The sequence below is a fragment of the Coregonus lavaretus genome, assembly GCF_964263955.1.
Source record: "Coregonus lavaretus genome assembly, contig: HAP1_SCAFFOLD_5482, whole genome shotgun sequence".
Classification (NCBI taxonomy): Eukaryota; Metazoa; Chordata; class Actinopteri; order Salmoniformes; family Salmonidae; genus Coregonus; species Coregonus lavaretus.
In genome coordinates this window covers 23,980-39,831 of record NW_028164976.1, presented here as the reverse complement: position 1 = coordinate 39,831, position 15,852 = coordinate 23,980, and the positions used below count along the sequence as shown (strand labels likewise).

Genomic DNA, 15,852 nt, shown 5'->3' with positions numbered 1-15,852 from the left:
CTTTTAATTCAAAGTCCAGTTTCGATATTTACAATCCAGTTTTAGTAATTCACAGTCCAGTTCCCGTGAAGGCTCTGGTTCAGTTGTCAGTTGGTTGGCTTCGGATGCTACAGGTATGGATAACACTTCATTGGCTTGTGTTGTGGATGTGGAAGACACATGAGGTGATTGTTTACCCATGGATACAGTGGCACTGGACAGTGTTCCATCTGCTAATGGAAGGTCTAGGTTGGCTGGGAGAGGAGAACTGGTTATGTCATCGGCAGTCTGTATGAATAACACAAAAATAAAGAAATTACAGTGACGGCCATGGGAGCTCCCAGATCTGTTTGTGCTGTGCAGCCAACTCCTAAGGTCATTGTTTGACATGACAAAGAACCTAGGAGTTAGATATACAGCACAAATACTGTAGATCTGGTACCAGGCTAGCTTTGAGGCACAGGGACTAGTCACGAATTGTGTTGCACACTAATATCACCACAGAGAAAAAGCAACTCAATGCATACTGAAAGTTTGGAATCTATGCTGATGTTATAAAACATTGTGGAGGACATATCATAAAAGGTCAGATTTATGTTTACATGACCCATGCATTTATGTAGGAGACAAAATATACTGACAGCAATCAACATCCAAAATAATTATCTATCAATCTAAAATCCAACATAATTATGTGTTATTCTGAAATCCAAAGCAAATAAGTCCATCCAAAATAAATACTATCTGTTCACCCAAAATAAATGGCACAAAATTATCAATTACACTTACCCTCAATGGAAGACTGAGCAACTCTCTCCCCCTTCCCCCTTCCCCCTCCCCCCAAACACTATTAATGATCTTCAAGACATTAAAATATGGCAATTGTTCATTAGGAGGACAGTGGATGACAAGGATGAAACATTAAATAAATGGCTTCTAAAGAAACACGCACACACATATACAGACGGTATAGATAAAACCATATGTTTTAGATTAAGTAAACGCTCACATGACACTCATTGAAACATCCATACCAAGTAGATGGATAATTTGTTAATTCAAATTACTAAGGCATGATACCCTTAGATTTATATTCTTTAGAAGAATATCAGTAAATGTATTGTATGTAGGCTACAGTGGAGGCTGCTGAGGGCTGGAACGGAGTGTTCTGGCTGGAATGGAGTGAATGGAATGGTATCAAACACATGAAAACTGTGTTTGATACCATTCCATCAACTCTATTCCAGCCATTATTATCAGCCGTCCTCCCCTCAGCAGCCTCCACTGGTAGGCTACTGTTATACTACAATAGAATGGCTACTGCTACAGGAAGATCGTCTGTCATGACTGAGACATTTGTGTTATTTTAAAACTACAGTCTTGAGAAATAGGTGGTTAATGATGAAACGCTCAAACTCCGATGCAAAATCATGCACACATGGTGAATAAGAACTAGGGTTGAATATTTTCCCGGTATTTTACAAATGTTCCATCCCGAGAATAAATCACTTTTCTCCCAGGTAACCCAGTATTTCCCGCCAAATCCGGAAGTGTAATTAAAAGCATTTTAAAGCATATAAATATGTCTGGATTTGATTAGAGCTTTGACCAGCATGAAAATTCAAACCTGATGCTATCTGACCCTGATGAGCCATATATTAAATACATTTTATGAGCCCTATATTAACAACCTTTAATGAGCCCAAGCCCAAAAATGCCCAAATGATTGTGCCATTATTCAATACATACTGTATATGATATAGGCTATTGCACATTACGCACAACAGAAAAACCCATAGATATAGCTAGCTATATGCTCTCTTGGGTAAATAAAGAAACTAGTTCCAGTAGGCTAGTCTTTTTGAGTGTGAACTGTATTACTGTACTGTATTATACTGTATTATATGGACTGGAATTACGCACATTGTTCAAACCATGATAAAGCAGAAAAGAACATGCGATTCTGGTGCAGCACATGCGGCATACAAAGTTACAAGTATAGACTAGCGAATTTGATTTTAATTTTGAAATATAATAGGGCCTATTTGTATAATTAGTAGGCTGACACATACAGTGGGGAGAACAAGTATTTGATACACTGCCGATTTTGCAGGTTTTCCTACTTGTAGAGGTCTGTAATTTTTATCATAGGTACACTTCAACTGTGAGAGACATAATCTAAAACAAAAATCCAGAAAATCACATTGTATGATTTTTAAGTAATTAATTTGCATTTTATTGCATGACATAAGTATTTGATCATCTACCAACCAGTAAGAATTCCGGCTCTTACAGACCTGTTAGTTTGTCTTTAAGAAGCCCTCCTGTTCTCCACTCATTACCTGTATTAACTGCACCTGTTTGAACTCGTTACCTGTATAAAAGACCTGTCCACACACTCAATCAAACAGACTCCAACCTCTCCACAATGGCCAAGACCAGAGAGCTGTGTAAGGACATCAGGGATACAATTGTAGACCTGCACAAGGCTGGGATGGGCTACAGGTCAATAGGCAAGCAGCTTGGTGAGAAGGCAACAACTGTTGGCACAATTATTAGAAAATGGAAGAAGTTCAAGATGACGGTCAATCACCCTCGGTCTGGGGCTCCATGCAAGATCTCACCTCGTGGGGCATCAATGATCATGAGGAAGGTGAGGGATCAGCCCAGAACTACACGGCAGGACCTGGTCAATGACCTGAAGAGAGCTGGGACCACAGTCTCAAAGAAAACCATTAGTAACACACTACGCCGTCATGGATTAAAATCCTGCAGCGCACGCAAGGTCCCTCTACTCAAGCCAGCGCATGTCCAGGCCCGTCTGAAGTTTGCCAATGACCATCTGGATGATCCAGAGGAGGAATGGGAGAAGGTCATGTGGTCTGATGAGACAAAAATAGAGCTTTGTGGTCTAAACTCCACTCGCCGTGTTTGGAGGAAGAAGAAGGATGAGTACAACCCCAAGAACACCATCCCAACCGTGAAGCATGGAGGTGGAAACCTCATTCTTTGGGGATGCTTTTCTGCAAAGGGGACAGGACACGACTGCACCGTATTGAGGGGAGGATGGATGGGGTCATGTATCACGAGATCTTGGCCAACAACCTCCTTCCCTCAGTAAGAGCATTGAAGATGGGTCGTGGCTGGGTCTTCCAGCATGACAACAACCCGAAACACACAGCCAGGGCAACTAAGGAGTGGCTCCGTAAGAAGCATCTCAAAGTCCTGGAGTGGCCTAGCCAGTCTCCAGACCTGAACCCAATACAAAATCTTTGGAGGGAGCTGAAAGTCCGTATTGCCCAGCGACAGCCCCGAAACCTGAAGGATCTGGAGAAGGTCTGTATGGAGGAGTGGGCCAAAATCCCTGCTGCAGTGTGTGCAAACCTGGTCAAGACCTACAGGAAACGTATGATCTCTGTAATTGCAAACAAAGGTTTCTGTTCCAAATATTAAGTTCTGCTTTTCTGATGTATCAAATACTTATGTCATGCAATAAAATGCAAATTAATTACTTAAAGATAATTACTTAAAGATCAACAATGTGATTTTCTGGATTTTTGTTTTAGATTCCGTCTCTCACAGTTGAAGTGTACCTATGATAACAATGACAGACCTCTACATGCTTTGTAAGTAGGAAAACCTGCAAAATCGTCAGTGTATCAAATACTTGTTCTCCCCACTGTAATTTAACAGTTCCATTTCACGCTATGCTGTTCCTATAAATACTTTCTTATAATTTACCGGTTTCTCACAGTTATTTATCCCAGTTATTTATCCTGCAAAAAGGGAGTGGTTTTGAGTGGTAAATTCCGGTAAATCTCGGTAACCGGGTTCCCACCATTCAACCCTAATAAGAACTGAAAGACAAATGATACAAGTAGCGAAAACAGCTCATGCAGTTTGTGGCCATCAGCGTGCACATTACCTAAGTTGTGGCTGAAGCTTCAATGAGCTGTGAAATTAATTGTCATTGGAGAAAAAAATATATTAGAGTTTGAAATGAACTTTTTTAGTCAATTCGCCCATATTTAGTAACAGAACATATTTTCCACTACTTGTTTTCGCATGCAAAATTAAGAACTATTCGAATATAATAATGTTATGCCCTAATGAATGATAAATCCAATATTGGCTGAAACCTAAGATCTAATGAACTTGCACTTTCATGCATTGATGTCAATGGGAGATTTATGTGAAAGTTTTAGTTGGAAGTACAGCTCTCAAGTTAGGATTCAGCCATCATTTTATAAAATAACATAGGCCTAGTTATTTAACCTGGAACTTTCAACTGTAACATGAACCAACACACTCCAGGATAGCTAAACATGCATGAGATTATATGCATGAAAATTGCAGTGAAGTTTATGATTTCATTTCTGCTGAGGGGAAGGCATTAACTATATATTCATACATCTATGGCTCTGCTAGCTATGTGCCACATTCATTCATACCCATATTGCCATTCCATTCAATTAGCTGATGAAATAGGCATGCACATGTTTATGACCATTCTTACAAATCATTTCTGCAGTTCCGTTATACTGTATCTACCGGTTTACACTTCATATTAAGTTGCTGTAACTGTACGGTAACCCTGTTATTATACTAGTAGCAACATTGTACTAACGTTATCACAACAATGCCTTTGATGGTGTGTGCCCCACTATATCCTCATCCTCACGATGACAAACTGTTCCAAACACGTAGGAGGCCTAAGATGTGCATATCCAATGGCATTCCTTTAACTGTACAGTTAGTGCTCCTCTACACTTTTACAACCGAGAGTGTGTCATCCCTAAATGGATCAGGATGAAATGTACAACATAGAGAATGTAGTATAAATATATACAAGTTCAAAGATAACTGGTAAGAAATACTGATGAGTTATTCCACCCTTACCTCTAAGTCAAGCTCTGGTTGAAGAATGACTGGGCACTCAGGACTGGGCTTCACCATATCTGGCACTGGCTTAGTCACCAGTTCATCTTCAAAAACAAAGGTCAAAAGTCAATCACACCGACCCATTATTCTAAATATACACTTACTGTGTTTCATGTAAAACTCTATTAACTCTAAAAAACTCTATTAACATACATTGGATGTATTGGACTGGCCTGAGAGGTCGCCTGGTATGATTGAAAAAGTGAATATAAGGATCTAAAAATGTCTCCTTACTCGCTTTTATGTTTCATCCTTTTACAACTTTGTAATAACTCTGTGTGATACTCATATGCAGCAGTCCTGCTTTACCTTCACCCTTCTCTGGGAACTGTGCAAAGTAGTCAGAATCCTCCATACTGAAAGCAAAGATATAACATGACTGTTAACCAATGGCACTGCAATGAAGACACTCATGATCTTATTGTAAAGATAAATGTAAATATACATTTGATCAGCATGATCTTATGTTAGTGTTTTGTAGAACACAAGACATACAGTGCATTCAGAAAGTATTCAGACCCCTTCCCCTTTTCTACATTTTGTTACGTTACAGCCTTATTCTAAAATGGATTAAATTATTTATTTTTTCTCATCAATCTACACACAATACCCCATAAACAGGTTTTTAGACATTTTTACAAATGTATTAAAAATAAAAAACAGAAATACCTTATTTACATAAGTATTCAGACACTTTGCTATGAGACTCGAAATTGAGAAGTATTGTTCTACTCCGTTATCACCGTCACCAGCTGGGTGTTCTGTGTGCAAGGAGTTTTAAATATTAGTTTAAAACTAAACTTATCATCCTTGAGATGTTTCTACAACTTGATTGGAGTCCACCTGTGGTACATTCAATTGATTGGACATGATTTGGAAAGGCAGACACCTGTCTATATAAGGTCTCACAGTTGACAGTGTATGTCAGAGCAAAAACCAAGCCATGAGGTCAAAGGAATTATCCGTAGAGCGCCGAGACAGGATTGTATTGAGGCACATATCTGGGGAAGTGTACGAAAAAATGTCTGCAGCATTGAAGGTCCCCAAGAACACAGTGGCCTCCATCATTCTTAAATGGAAGAAGATTGGAATCACCAAGACTCTACCTAGAGCTGGCTGCCCGGCCAAATTGAGCAATCGGGGGAGAAGGGCCTTGGTCAGGGAGGTGACCAAGAACCCGATGGTCACTCTGACAGCGCTCCAGAGTTCCTCTGTGGAGATGGGAGAACCTTCCAGAAGGACAACCATCTCTGCAGCACTCCACCAATCAGGCCTTTATGGTAGAGTGGCTAGACGGAAGCCACTCCTCAGTAAAAGGCACATGACAGCCTGCTTGGAGTTTGCCAAAAGGCACTTAAAGGACTCTCAATCCATGAGAAACAAGATTCTCTGGTCTGATGAAACCAAGATTGAACTCTCTGGCCTGAATGGCAAGCGTCACGTCTGGAGGAAACCTGGCACCATCCCTACGGTGAAGCATGGTGGTGGCAGCATCATGCTGTGGGGATGTTTTTCAGCAGCAGGGACTGGGAGACTAGTCAGGATCGAGGGAAAGATGAACGGAGCAAAGTACAGAGAGATCCTTGATGAAAACCTGCTCCAGAGTGCTCAGGACCTCAGACTGGGTCGAAGGTTCACCTTCCAACAGGACAACGACCCTAAGCACACAGCCAAGACAATGCAGGAGTGGCTTTGGGACAAGTCTCTCAATGTCCTTGAGTGGCCCAGCCAGAGCCCGGACTTGAACCCGATCGAACATCTCTGGAGAGACCTGAAAATAGCTGTGCAGTGACGCTCCCCATCCAACCAGACAGAGCTTGAGAGGATCTGCAGAGAAGAATGGGAGAAAATCCCCAAATACAGGTGTGCCAAGTTTGTAACATCATACCCAAGAAGACTCGAGGCTGTAATCGCTGCCAAAGGTGCTTCAACAAAGTACTGAGTAAAAGGTCTGAATACTTATGTAAATGTGATATTTCCGTTTTTTATTTTTAATAAATTAGCAAAAATGTCTAAAAACCTGTTTTTGCTTTGTCATTATGGGGTATTGTGTGTAGATTGATGAGGAAAACATAACAAAATGTGGAAAAAGTCAAGGGGTCTGAATACTTTCCAAATGCACTATAGGCCTACACAAAGCATGACTCACAGAGCCTTACTGTCACATCTCACACGTTGGTGGAGTGTTGGTCACTGTGTTGAGTAATAGCCTACAAGATGGAAGCCACGATAATCTTATACTATAGCACAAGACATAAACCTCATGATCACTCTTGGAAATGCAAGTGGATACGCCTTCCTCCTGATCTTTGCGTTTTCCCTTTACCTTCCATTCACTCGTCATTTCTCTGAAGAGTTAGAGCAGGGGTGTTACACCTAGACAACCAGGTGAGGGGAGTTCCTTACTAATTAGTGACCTTAATTGATCAATCAAGTACGAAGGTGGAGCAAAAACTCGCAGACACTCGGCCCTCCGTGGAATGAGTTTGACATGAGTTAGAGGGTCGTGGCTAGAAGGGATGCAGTTAATGTCAAAGTGACATCAAAAGTTGCTTGTTCAAGTCGCTTCTGGGAGAATTTTAGCATTTTAGTTAACCCTAACTCTTTTCTTAACCTTAGCCTAATTCTCCAAACCTGCTGCGTAAGTTCTCCTAACCTGCTACGAAAAGTCACTTCTGACATTAGCTGCATCCCATCTAGTCAAAATCAAGTTAGAGCCATTGGCAGAGAACCTGAGATTGGCAAGGGTTTCCAGTGTCAGGGGGTAGTGATATAAGATACCACATCTAACAGTGGAAAATAACAGCCACAAGTGTATCGGTAGCTGATGCCGTGGCCTAATGAGTTTGATAAAGCAAGCTCTTTTGGAGATTCTCTTTACGACTAGGGTGTACTTGTACATCAAGCAGCCTAAAGCTACAGAAATAGGAGATATAATCCTGCCCTATATAGCTCAGACAAGGCTACTTACTTACTTCCCTAACATCCCACATAGGATGGCAGCTTTCACTCAAAAGGTTTCAGAGTTCAGTTAACTACAGAACCCATTTATTAATAGGGTTTTTTCCATGCCCCCCACCACCCCACTTCTTTATCCCAGCTTTTCTCCTCTCAGGGCTGCATACAGTAGTGTAATGAAGACCCACGTGACTGGATCGATCTATATCCTATATCCCAGGAGTCCAGTCTTTTTAAGGGTTTTCAGGGGGAGGTGACCCCCAAACCCCCTGACTACTCACACGCAGGATCACAAGTTTCATCATGTGTTCCACGCTTGTGAGTGTGAGATGCCCAACAATAACTCAGTAACCTATGTTCCCATCCTTCTCAATTGTTATAATCTCCACCCGACACAGCCAGAAGGGGACTGGCCACCCCTCAGAGCCTGGATCCTCTCTAGGTTTCTTCCTATGTTTCTGCCTTTCTAGGGAGTTTTTCCTAGCCACCGTGCTTCTACATCTGCATTGCTTGCTGTTTGGGGTTTTAGGCTGGGTTTCTGTATAGCACTTTGTGACATCTGCTGATGTGAAAAGGGCTTTATAAATACATTTGATTGATTGATTGAATTGCGAACCGCCATTGCAGACAGATGCCAAGTGTTGAGAGGCAGTGGAAAACTACAGAAATCTAGATACACTGAGGTTTTTATATAATGCCTTGGGGTATAATGATGGTGTGATGGTTTCCATTGATCACAAGGTGGCAGTTGATGCATACACTGTGATGCACAATTTACTGCCAAATACGAGGGCAGCAACCATCATTTTAAGAATAGAGGTGTGAATTAGACAATTGGTCATTTATGAGAGAAGGACACTTCCTATCTATCCATCTAGCCTATCTGTCAGCCTACACTGAAATTCGATGGTTTAAATAACATATATTTTGCAATATTATCCTGTCAATGAAAAGGAGAGCCCTGCAGACGATCAGATTGATTTTAGAGGAATAAGGCCAAAAGGAGCAATAAGGGGAGGAGTCAGGTGGAGCCTCAGAGATGACCTTTTTCATTGAAACCAGATTGGGCTGATGTCAACTGTGGTTTTCCATTGAAAGGTCAGGGGTAAGTGTCCGAGAACGGCGGGGCTGAAAGTGACACCTGCCTTGTACACGCTATTTCGATCCCCCTCACAGCTCACACACCCCTGGATTGCTGGCATTCTGAGAGGGTGTGTGTGCATGTGTCTGCCATCTCATCTCCGCCCCCCTTCAATGTACTGGAGACTGGGTCACAACATATAACCTGGCTGAAATATTATGAGATTGTCCCACATAAACCACTGATGCAAACCAAATCTGATTTTGCGTAACTACAATGGGTGGGTAGGCCTATTATATAGCAACGTGAGGCACTGTCTGCAACCAACCACACTGTTAAAATTAAGTGCTTTGTAACACCAAAACTAGTGGCAACTGAGCAGCCACTCACTCAAAGGAGACCAAACCTTAAAGGGATACTTCAGGATTTTGGCAATGAAGCCCTTTATCTACTTCCCCACAGTCAGATGAGCTTGTGGATACCATTTTTGTCTCTGCGTGCAGTTTGAAATAAGTTGCTAACTAGCGTTAGCGCAATTGCTACCTAGTATTAGCACAATGACTGGAAGTCTATGGTAACTGCTAGCATGCTAGTAGATACCATAGACTTCCAGTCAATGCGTCTACTACTAGTTAGCATTGGCTCGCAAACTACCTCTAACTTCCTTCATACTGGATACAGAGACATAAAAATGGTATCCATGAGTTCATCTAACTCTGGGGAAGTACTGTAGATGAAGGGCTTCATTGTCAAAATCCAGAAGTATCCCTTTAACTTTGCAGATATATTGAAACACATCATCAAGTGTTGTGCAACACCTTGCCAGGGACTGGGAGTGCTACCAGAAAATGTTGAAAACACTATGTTGGTATTTCAATTTCTGTTTAGTGCAGAATTAGATCCCTTCTCTTTTGGTGTCGATTCCTCTCTCTAAAGCGTCAAAACACTATTATGGTGTTTCGAATCCTGTCTAGTGCAGAATTAGATACATACATCAATTAAAATACTCCCGAAGAAGGTATCTGATCATTTGCCAGTTTAACCCATTTTGACAGGCATTGTTGATCACAGTGCTCAATTCACCAGCAGTAGCTGGAGGTTTTAAAACAAGCATTGCAGGATACTGTATTTTACTTTACCATCAGAAATTGGAAAAGAGGGAATGGGCCATCTCATTATTGATCGTCATTTTGCCTAATGGTTTTGATTTCCGTTAATCATCCATTACACCTCATGACACAACAAGCTGCTTAATACTAATATAGAAGTATACTTTTCTTTCTTAAAACGTGCATACAACATTGTGTAAAAATGTGAATTACCCACAATCCTCTAAAAACAGAGGCACTTGGCAAGATAGGAAGTGCAAGGAGATAAAAACCAGACTTCTAATTATTTAAATCACTAAATGTTCTCTATCTTTGTTTATCCTCATAAATAAATATACTTACATTTTGAGAAAGATATTAAGTTATTTATTTATTTTAATTGGTAAAATTATATTAACAAATCATTTAAATGACTTGAATTAATTATTAGTAAATATTTTTTCAACCTCCCGCTTTGGGCTGGATGTGTCAATGTGTAGTTCATACATGCATAATCTATGAGCAGAATCACTGTCTTACCTCAATTAGCCATGAAATCCCTAGTTTGAAAGTGACGGTTTTTTTGGAAGCTGTTCTGCGCCATTTTCCCTATATTTTCCCTCACGTGCGCCAGCCCCCTAGCAATTGTAGTTGTAGCCAATGAGCTTCAGCCGCTCGCCATTTCAGTGACAGCTAGCAAGATACATACACAGCAGAGTGAGCGAGAGAGCAATGATGTGGTGCACATACAGTTGAAGTCTGAAGTTTACATACACCTTAGCCAAATACATTTAAACTCAGTTTTATTCCCTGTTTTAGGTCAGTTAGGATCACCACTTTATTTTAAGAATGTGAAATGTCAGAATAATAGTAGAGATAATGATTTCTTTCAGCTTTTATTTATTTTATCACATTCCCAGTGGGTCAGAAGTTTACATACACTCAATTAGTATTTGGTAGCATTGCCTTTAAATTGTTTAACTTGGGTCAAATGTTTTGGGTAGCCTTCCACAACAATAAGTTGGGTGAATTTTGGCCCATTCCTCCTGACAGAGCTGGTGTAACTGAGTCAGGTTTGTAGGCCTCCTTGCTCGCACACGCTTTTTCAGTCCTTCCCACAAATGTTTCTATAGGATGGAGGTCAGGGCTTTGTGATGGCCACTCCAATACCTTGACTTTGTTGTCCTTAAGCCATTTTGCCACAACTTTGGAAGTATGCTTGGGGTCATTGTCCATTTGGAAAACCCATTTCCGACCAAGCTTTAACTTCCTGACTGATGTCTTGAGATATTGCTTCAATATATCCACATAATTTTCCTTCCTCATGATGCCATCTATTTTGTGAAGTGCACCAGTCCCTCCTGCAGCAAAACACCCCCACAGCATGATGCTGCCATCCCTGTGCTTCACGGTTGGGATGGTGTTCTTCGGCTTGCAAGCCGACCCCCTTTTTTCTCCAAACATAACGATGGTCATTATGGCCAAACAGTTCTATTTTTGTTTCATCTGACCAGAGGACATTTCTCCAAAAAGTAAGATCTTTGTCCCCATGTGCAGTTGCAAACCATAGTCTGGCTTTTTTATGGCTGTTTTCAAATCAAATCAAATCAAATCAAATTTTATTGGTCACATGCGCCGAATACAACAGGTGCAGACATTACAGTGAAATGCTTACTTACAGCCCTTAACCAACAGTGCATTTATTTTAAACAAAAAAGTAAGAATAAAACAACAACAAAAAAGTGTTGAGAAAAAAGAGCAGAAGTAAAAAATAAAGTGACAGTAGGGAGGCTATATATACAATAGAATAAAGTGACAGTAGGGAGGCTATATATACAGGGGGGTACCGTTGCATAGTCTATGTGCGGGGGCACCGGCTAGTTGAGGTAGTTGAGGTAATATGTACATGTGGGTAGAGTTAAAGTGACTATGCATAAATACTTAACAGAGTAGCAGCAGCGTAAAAAAGGATGGGGTGGGGGGGCAGTGCAAATAGTCCGGGTAGCCATGATTAGCTGTTCAGGAGTCTTATGGCTTGGGGGTAGAAGCTGTTGAGAAGTCTTTTGGACCTAGACTTGGCACTCCGGTACCGCTTGCCGTGCGGTAGCAGAGAGAACAGTCTATGACTAGGGTGACTGGAGTCTTTGACAATTTTGAGGGCCTTCCTCTGACACCGCCTGGTATAGAGGTCCTGGATGGCAGGGAGCTTTGCCCCAGTGATGTACTGGGCCGTACGCACTACCCTCTGTAGTGCCTTGCGGTCAGAGGCCAAGCAGTTGCCATACCAGGCGGTGATGCAACCAGTCAGGATGCTCTCGATGGTGCAGCTGTAGAATTTTTTGAGGATCTGAGGACCCATGCCAAATCTTTTTAGTCTCCTGAGGGGGAATAGGCTTTGTCGTGCCCTCTTCACGACTGTCTTGGTGTGTTTGGACCATGATAGTTCGTTGGTGATGTGGACACCAAGGAACTTGAAGCTCTCAACCTTTTGGAGCAGTGGCTTCTTCCTTGCTGAGTGGCCTTTCGGGTTATGTCGATATAGGACTCGTTTTACTGTGGATATAGATACTTTTGTACCTGTTTCCTCCAGCATCTTCACAAAGTCCTTTGCTGTTGTTCTGGGATTGATTTGCACTTTTTGCACCAAAGTACGTTCATCTCTAGGAGACAGAACACGTCTCCTTCCTGAGCGGTATGATGGCTGCGTGGTCCCATGGTGTTTATACTTGCATACTATTGTTTGTACAGATGAATGTGGTACCTTCAGGCATTTGGAAATTGCTCCCAAGGATGAACGAGACTTGTGGAGGTCTACAACTTTTTTTCTGAGGTCTTGGCTGATTTCTTTTGATTTTCCCATGATGTCAAGCAAAGAGGCACTGGGTTTGAAGGTAGGCCTTGAAATACATCCACAGGTACACCTCCAATTGACTCAAATGATGTAAATTAGCCTATCAGAAGCTTCTAAAGCCATGACATAATTTTCTGGAATTTTCCAAGCTGTTTAAAGGCACAGTCAACTTAGTGTATGTAAACTTCTGACCCACTGGAATTGTGATACAGTGAATTATAAGTGAAATAATCTGTCTGTAAACAATTGTTGGAAAAATGCACAAAGTAGATGTCCTAACCGACTTGCCAAAACTATAGTTTGTTAACAAGAAATGTGTGGAGTGGTTGAAAAACGAGTTTTAATGACTCCAACCTAAGTGTATGTAAACTTCCGACTTCAACTGTATCTGCACATATGTGACATGGTATGCAATTTTCGGGGACCACTTTTGGCTCGTGAGCACTACTTTCAGACCTACTGGCTAAAAAGTATACAAAAGTACCGGAGAATCTCTTTAAGTACATGTTGGTGGGTTTACATTCAAACACCCTCCAAACAACAGCTCTCAGGTTAGATGCACTACTTTTCATGGTTTCATTACACAATCATGGTGTTTTGAGTCTTTCTAATTTTACAGTGCACTAGAACAAGTGTTCCTAGAAGTGGTCCTGAGACCTTTCACCCTGACTTCCTCACAACCCCTTAGACAACTTTCATCACTGTAGTAGCACCACAGTAGTCCCTCAAAACTATTGTCAAATGTGATTCATGTGAAAGTGTAATAGCAGATTGTATTATCATATTATTATAGGCTTGCTATTATTTTGTATACCTATATCTTATTCCGCAATTATTTTATATTCTATTCATTTCCATGTTTGCTATAGGCCTACTGTACATAGCCTACAGTAAGTAGGCCTAGGTCTATTTTGTTTGACTTCATCAGATTGATAGGATGTTTGGATGATGATCAAGGGAATTTACCTGTAACTGCTTTCACTTTTCAGGATACTTGTAAGGTCTGGCATATCAAACGGGCTATCTTGTGCTACATCGTCTTCGTAGGACACGAGAAGAGTTACCGCGTAATTCATGTGCGAGTTGTTCGCCCAGTAATCGCCATCTGGAGTTTCGTAACGGACAACAAACTCAATGCGAGCCCCATGGTGAAGATACGGTGGACAGAAGGAGAGCTTGAAGGAAAATTTATCAGTCTCACCGTCGCCCTGGACATAATCTGCTGGACAATCAAAGTAGGTGCTCCAGCTGTCCATAGTTGATCGAATGCACACAGTTTTGATAAATGAAATATTAAGGACTCGAATAAACCCGGTAAACGCCAGGGCCTCGTCTTCAATGGGTGACACACTCTCCACCTCTACTTTATTAATGTGCACTGCTTTAGTAAGGGCAGCCGCAGTGGGCATGGTCCACTCCGGGTTTACGCGGTAGGTCGGTTCACGGATTTTCGCTCGGTATTTTGCCTCCTCTTCTTCCCACCTGGCATTATCCTCATCATCCGAATCAAATTGGATGAATTCCTTCACGTCGGTTAGGTCTCTACCTGTTGTATCGGCAAACGACACTCTCCTGCTGGAAATTGCATCTTTGATTTTCAGATACTCTGCGGTCTCATCATAGATGGACCGTCCGCGTTTCCTTGGGATAGGAGAGCACCTGGGGATGAGACGCACGTTTGTCTCCTCGCTGTCTTCGTATTCTTCATCCGAATTACACTGTCCTTCATCATAACACCGTCCTTCTCCGGATGACCCCTCTTTCTTCACCTTGGTGAAAAGCCCCTCCTGGGATGGTATGGTTAAAAAAGACATTTTCTCGCCTGTGAGTAGCACTAGTCAGAGGATAGAATCCAATAGAATCCAGTGGTACGGGTTTGTACAGCGATTACCCAGCGTTACGAACAGAACTGCCACTTTTGAGTTTCAGAACGTGTTGTACAGCATGACGCCAATGGAGAACTGAGGAGCAAGTGCGAGTCTCTATAATACCAACTTTTGTGGCTCGTATAGGGTAGTCCTCCTTGTTTAGCTGGAACTTTAGTTAGGTCTTATTCCCAGAAGAATAACCGTCTAATTTTAGCTGTGTATTGCCTGCCCCAAATGTGCTATTGAAGTTGGTACAACCCTGGACTGGCGACCCCACCCTCTGTTTTGGTTTGCCCAGACAGTACACGCCCACCTCCAAAACTACACTATAGACGAATCTCTGTTTGGAAACGTGCTTTTTATTCCTAAATATTATTAGACGGAAATAAAGCACGCCTAATACAGTGCAAAAAGCTATTATGGTCAGTCCTATATATATATATATATATATTTGTATTATTCTGATTATTGGGCTATGTAATATGCCATAACAAATTACAACAGTATTGTACATCAATGTTAAATTTGTTTTTAAGTTCCTTTACATTACCTGAAGGGTTTCCCTTCTGATCGAACCACAGGATGTTTTTTTGTTGTATGATGATATTTCAGTCCTTTACTTTCTGTGAATGGAATCTTCCCATGATGTCACATCATGTTCTTTTTTTACTATGTAACGTCATATTGTGTCACAATGGGCTACAGTGTATTTAAAGGGCTCTTGGAATGCTTATCAGAATGTGATGCTTCATCAAATCGCCATATTTGCCATTACATCGTTTTATTTAAATATTGGGCAATAAGCACATAGCCTACTGTAGGGTATAAGTTACAATATAATATGTAGGACATATATACAGGAATCTTAATTCGATCAATCTGTTGTTGCTGAGAATCTTCCTGAAATGCAGATGAGCTTTGTGATTAACTTAAATTCACTGAAAACCCATACTAACACATGGTTATAACAGTATTGCAATTTTCATGTAGCCTACTTTTGGCCAGCTAATAGCCTAACCACCGATCAAGCGACATTATGGATAAACGTTCAAATCCTGTTGCAGCAGGATTATTTTGCTGTGACAA

At 41.3% G+C, this 15,852-nt stretch overlaps 1 protein-coding gene across 1 annotated transcript; it reads right to left on the bottom strand.

The window, feature by feature from the left end:
* Positions 1 to 32: 32 nt before the first annotated feature.
* LOC311116400 (protein phosphatase 1 regulatory subunit 3C-B-like) lies at positions 33 to 15,008 on the bottom strand (the record flags this gene model as incomplete). The annotated part of the gene is made up of 4 exons (XM_084191493.1): positions 13,865 to 15,008; positions 5,230 to 5,276; positions 4,879 to 4,964; positions 33 to 267 (listed from the first exon to the last, which is right to left on the bottom strand). Coding segments are annotated over exons 1-4 (1,216 nt in total), but the record flags the coding sequence as incomplete, so codon positions are not given.
* Between the last annotated feature and the right edge of the window lie 844 nt (positions 15,009 to 15,852).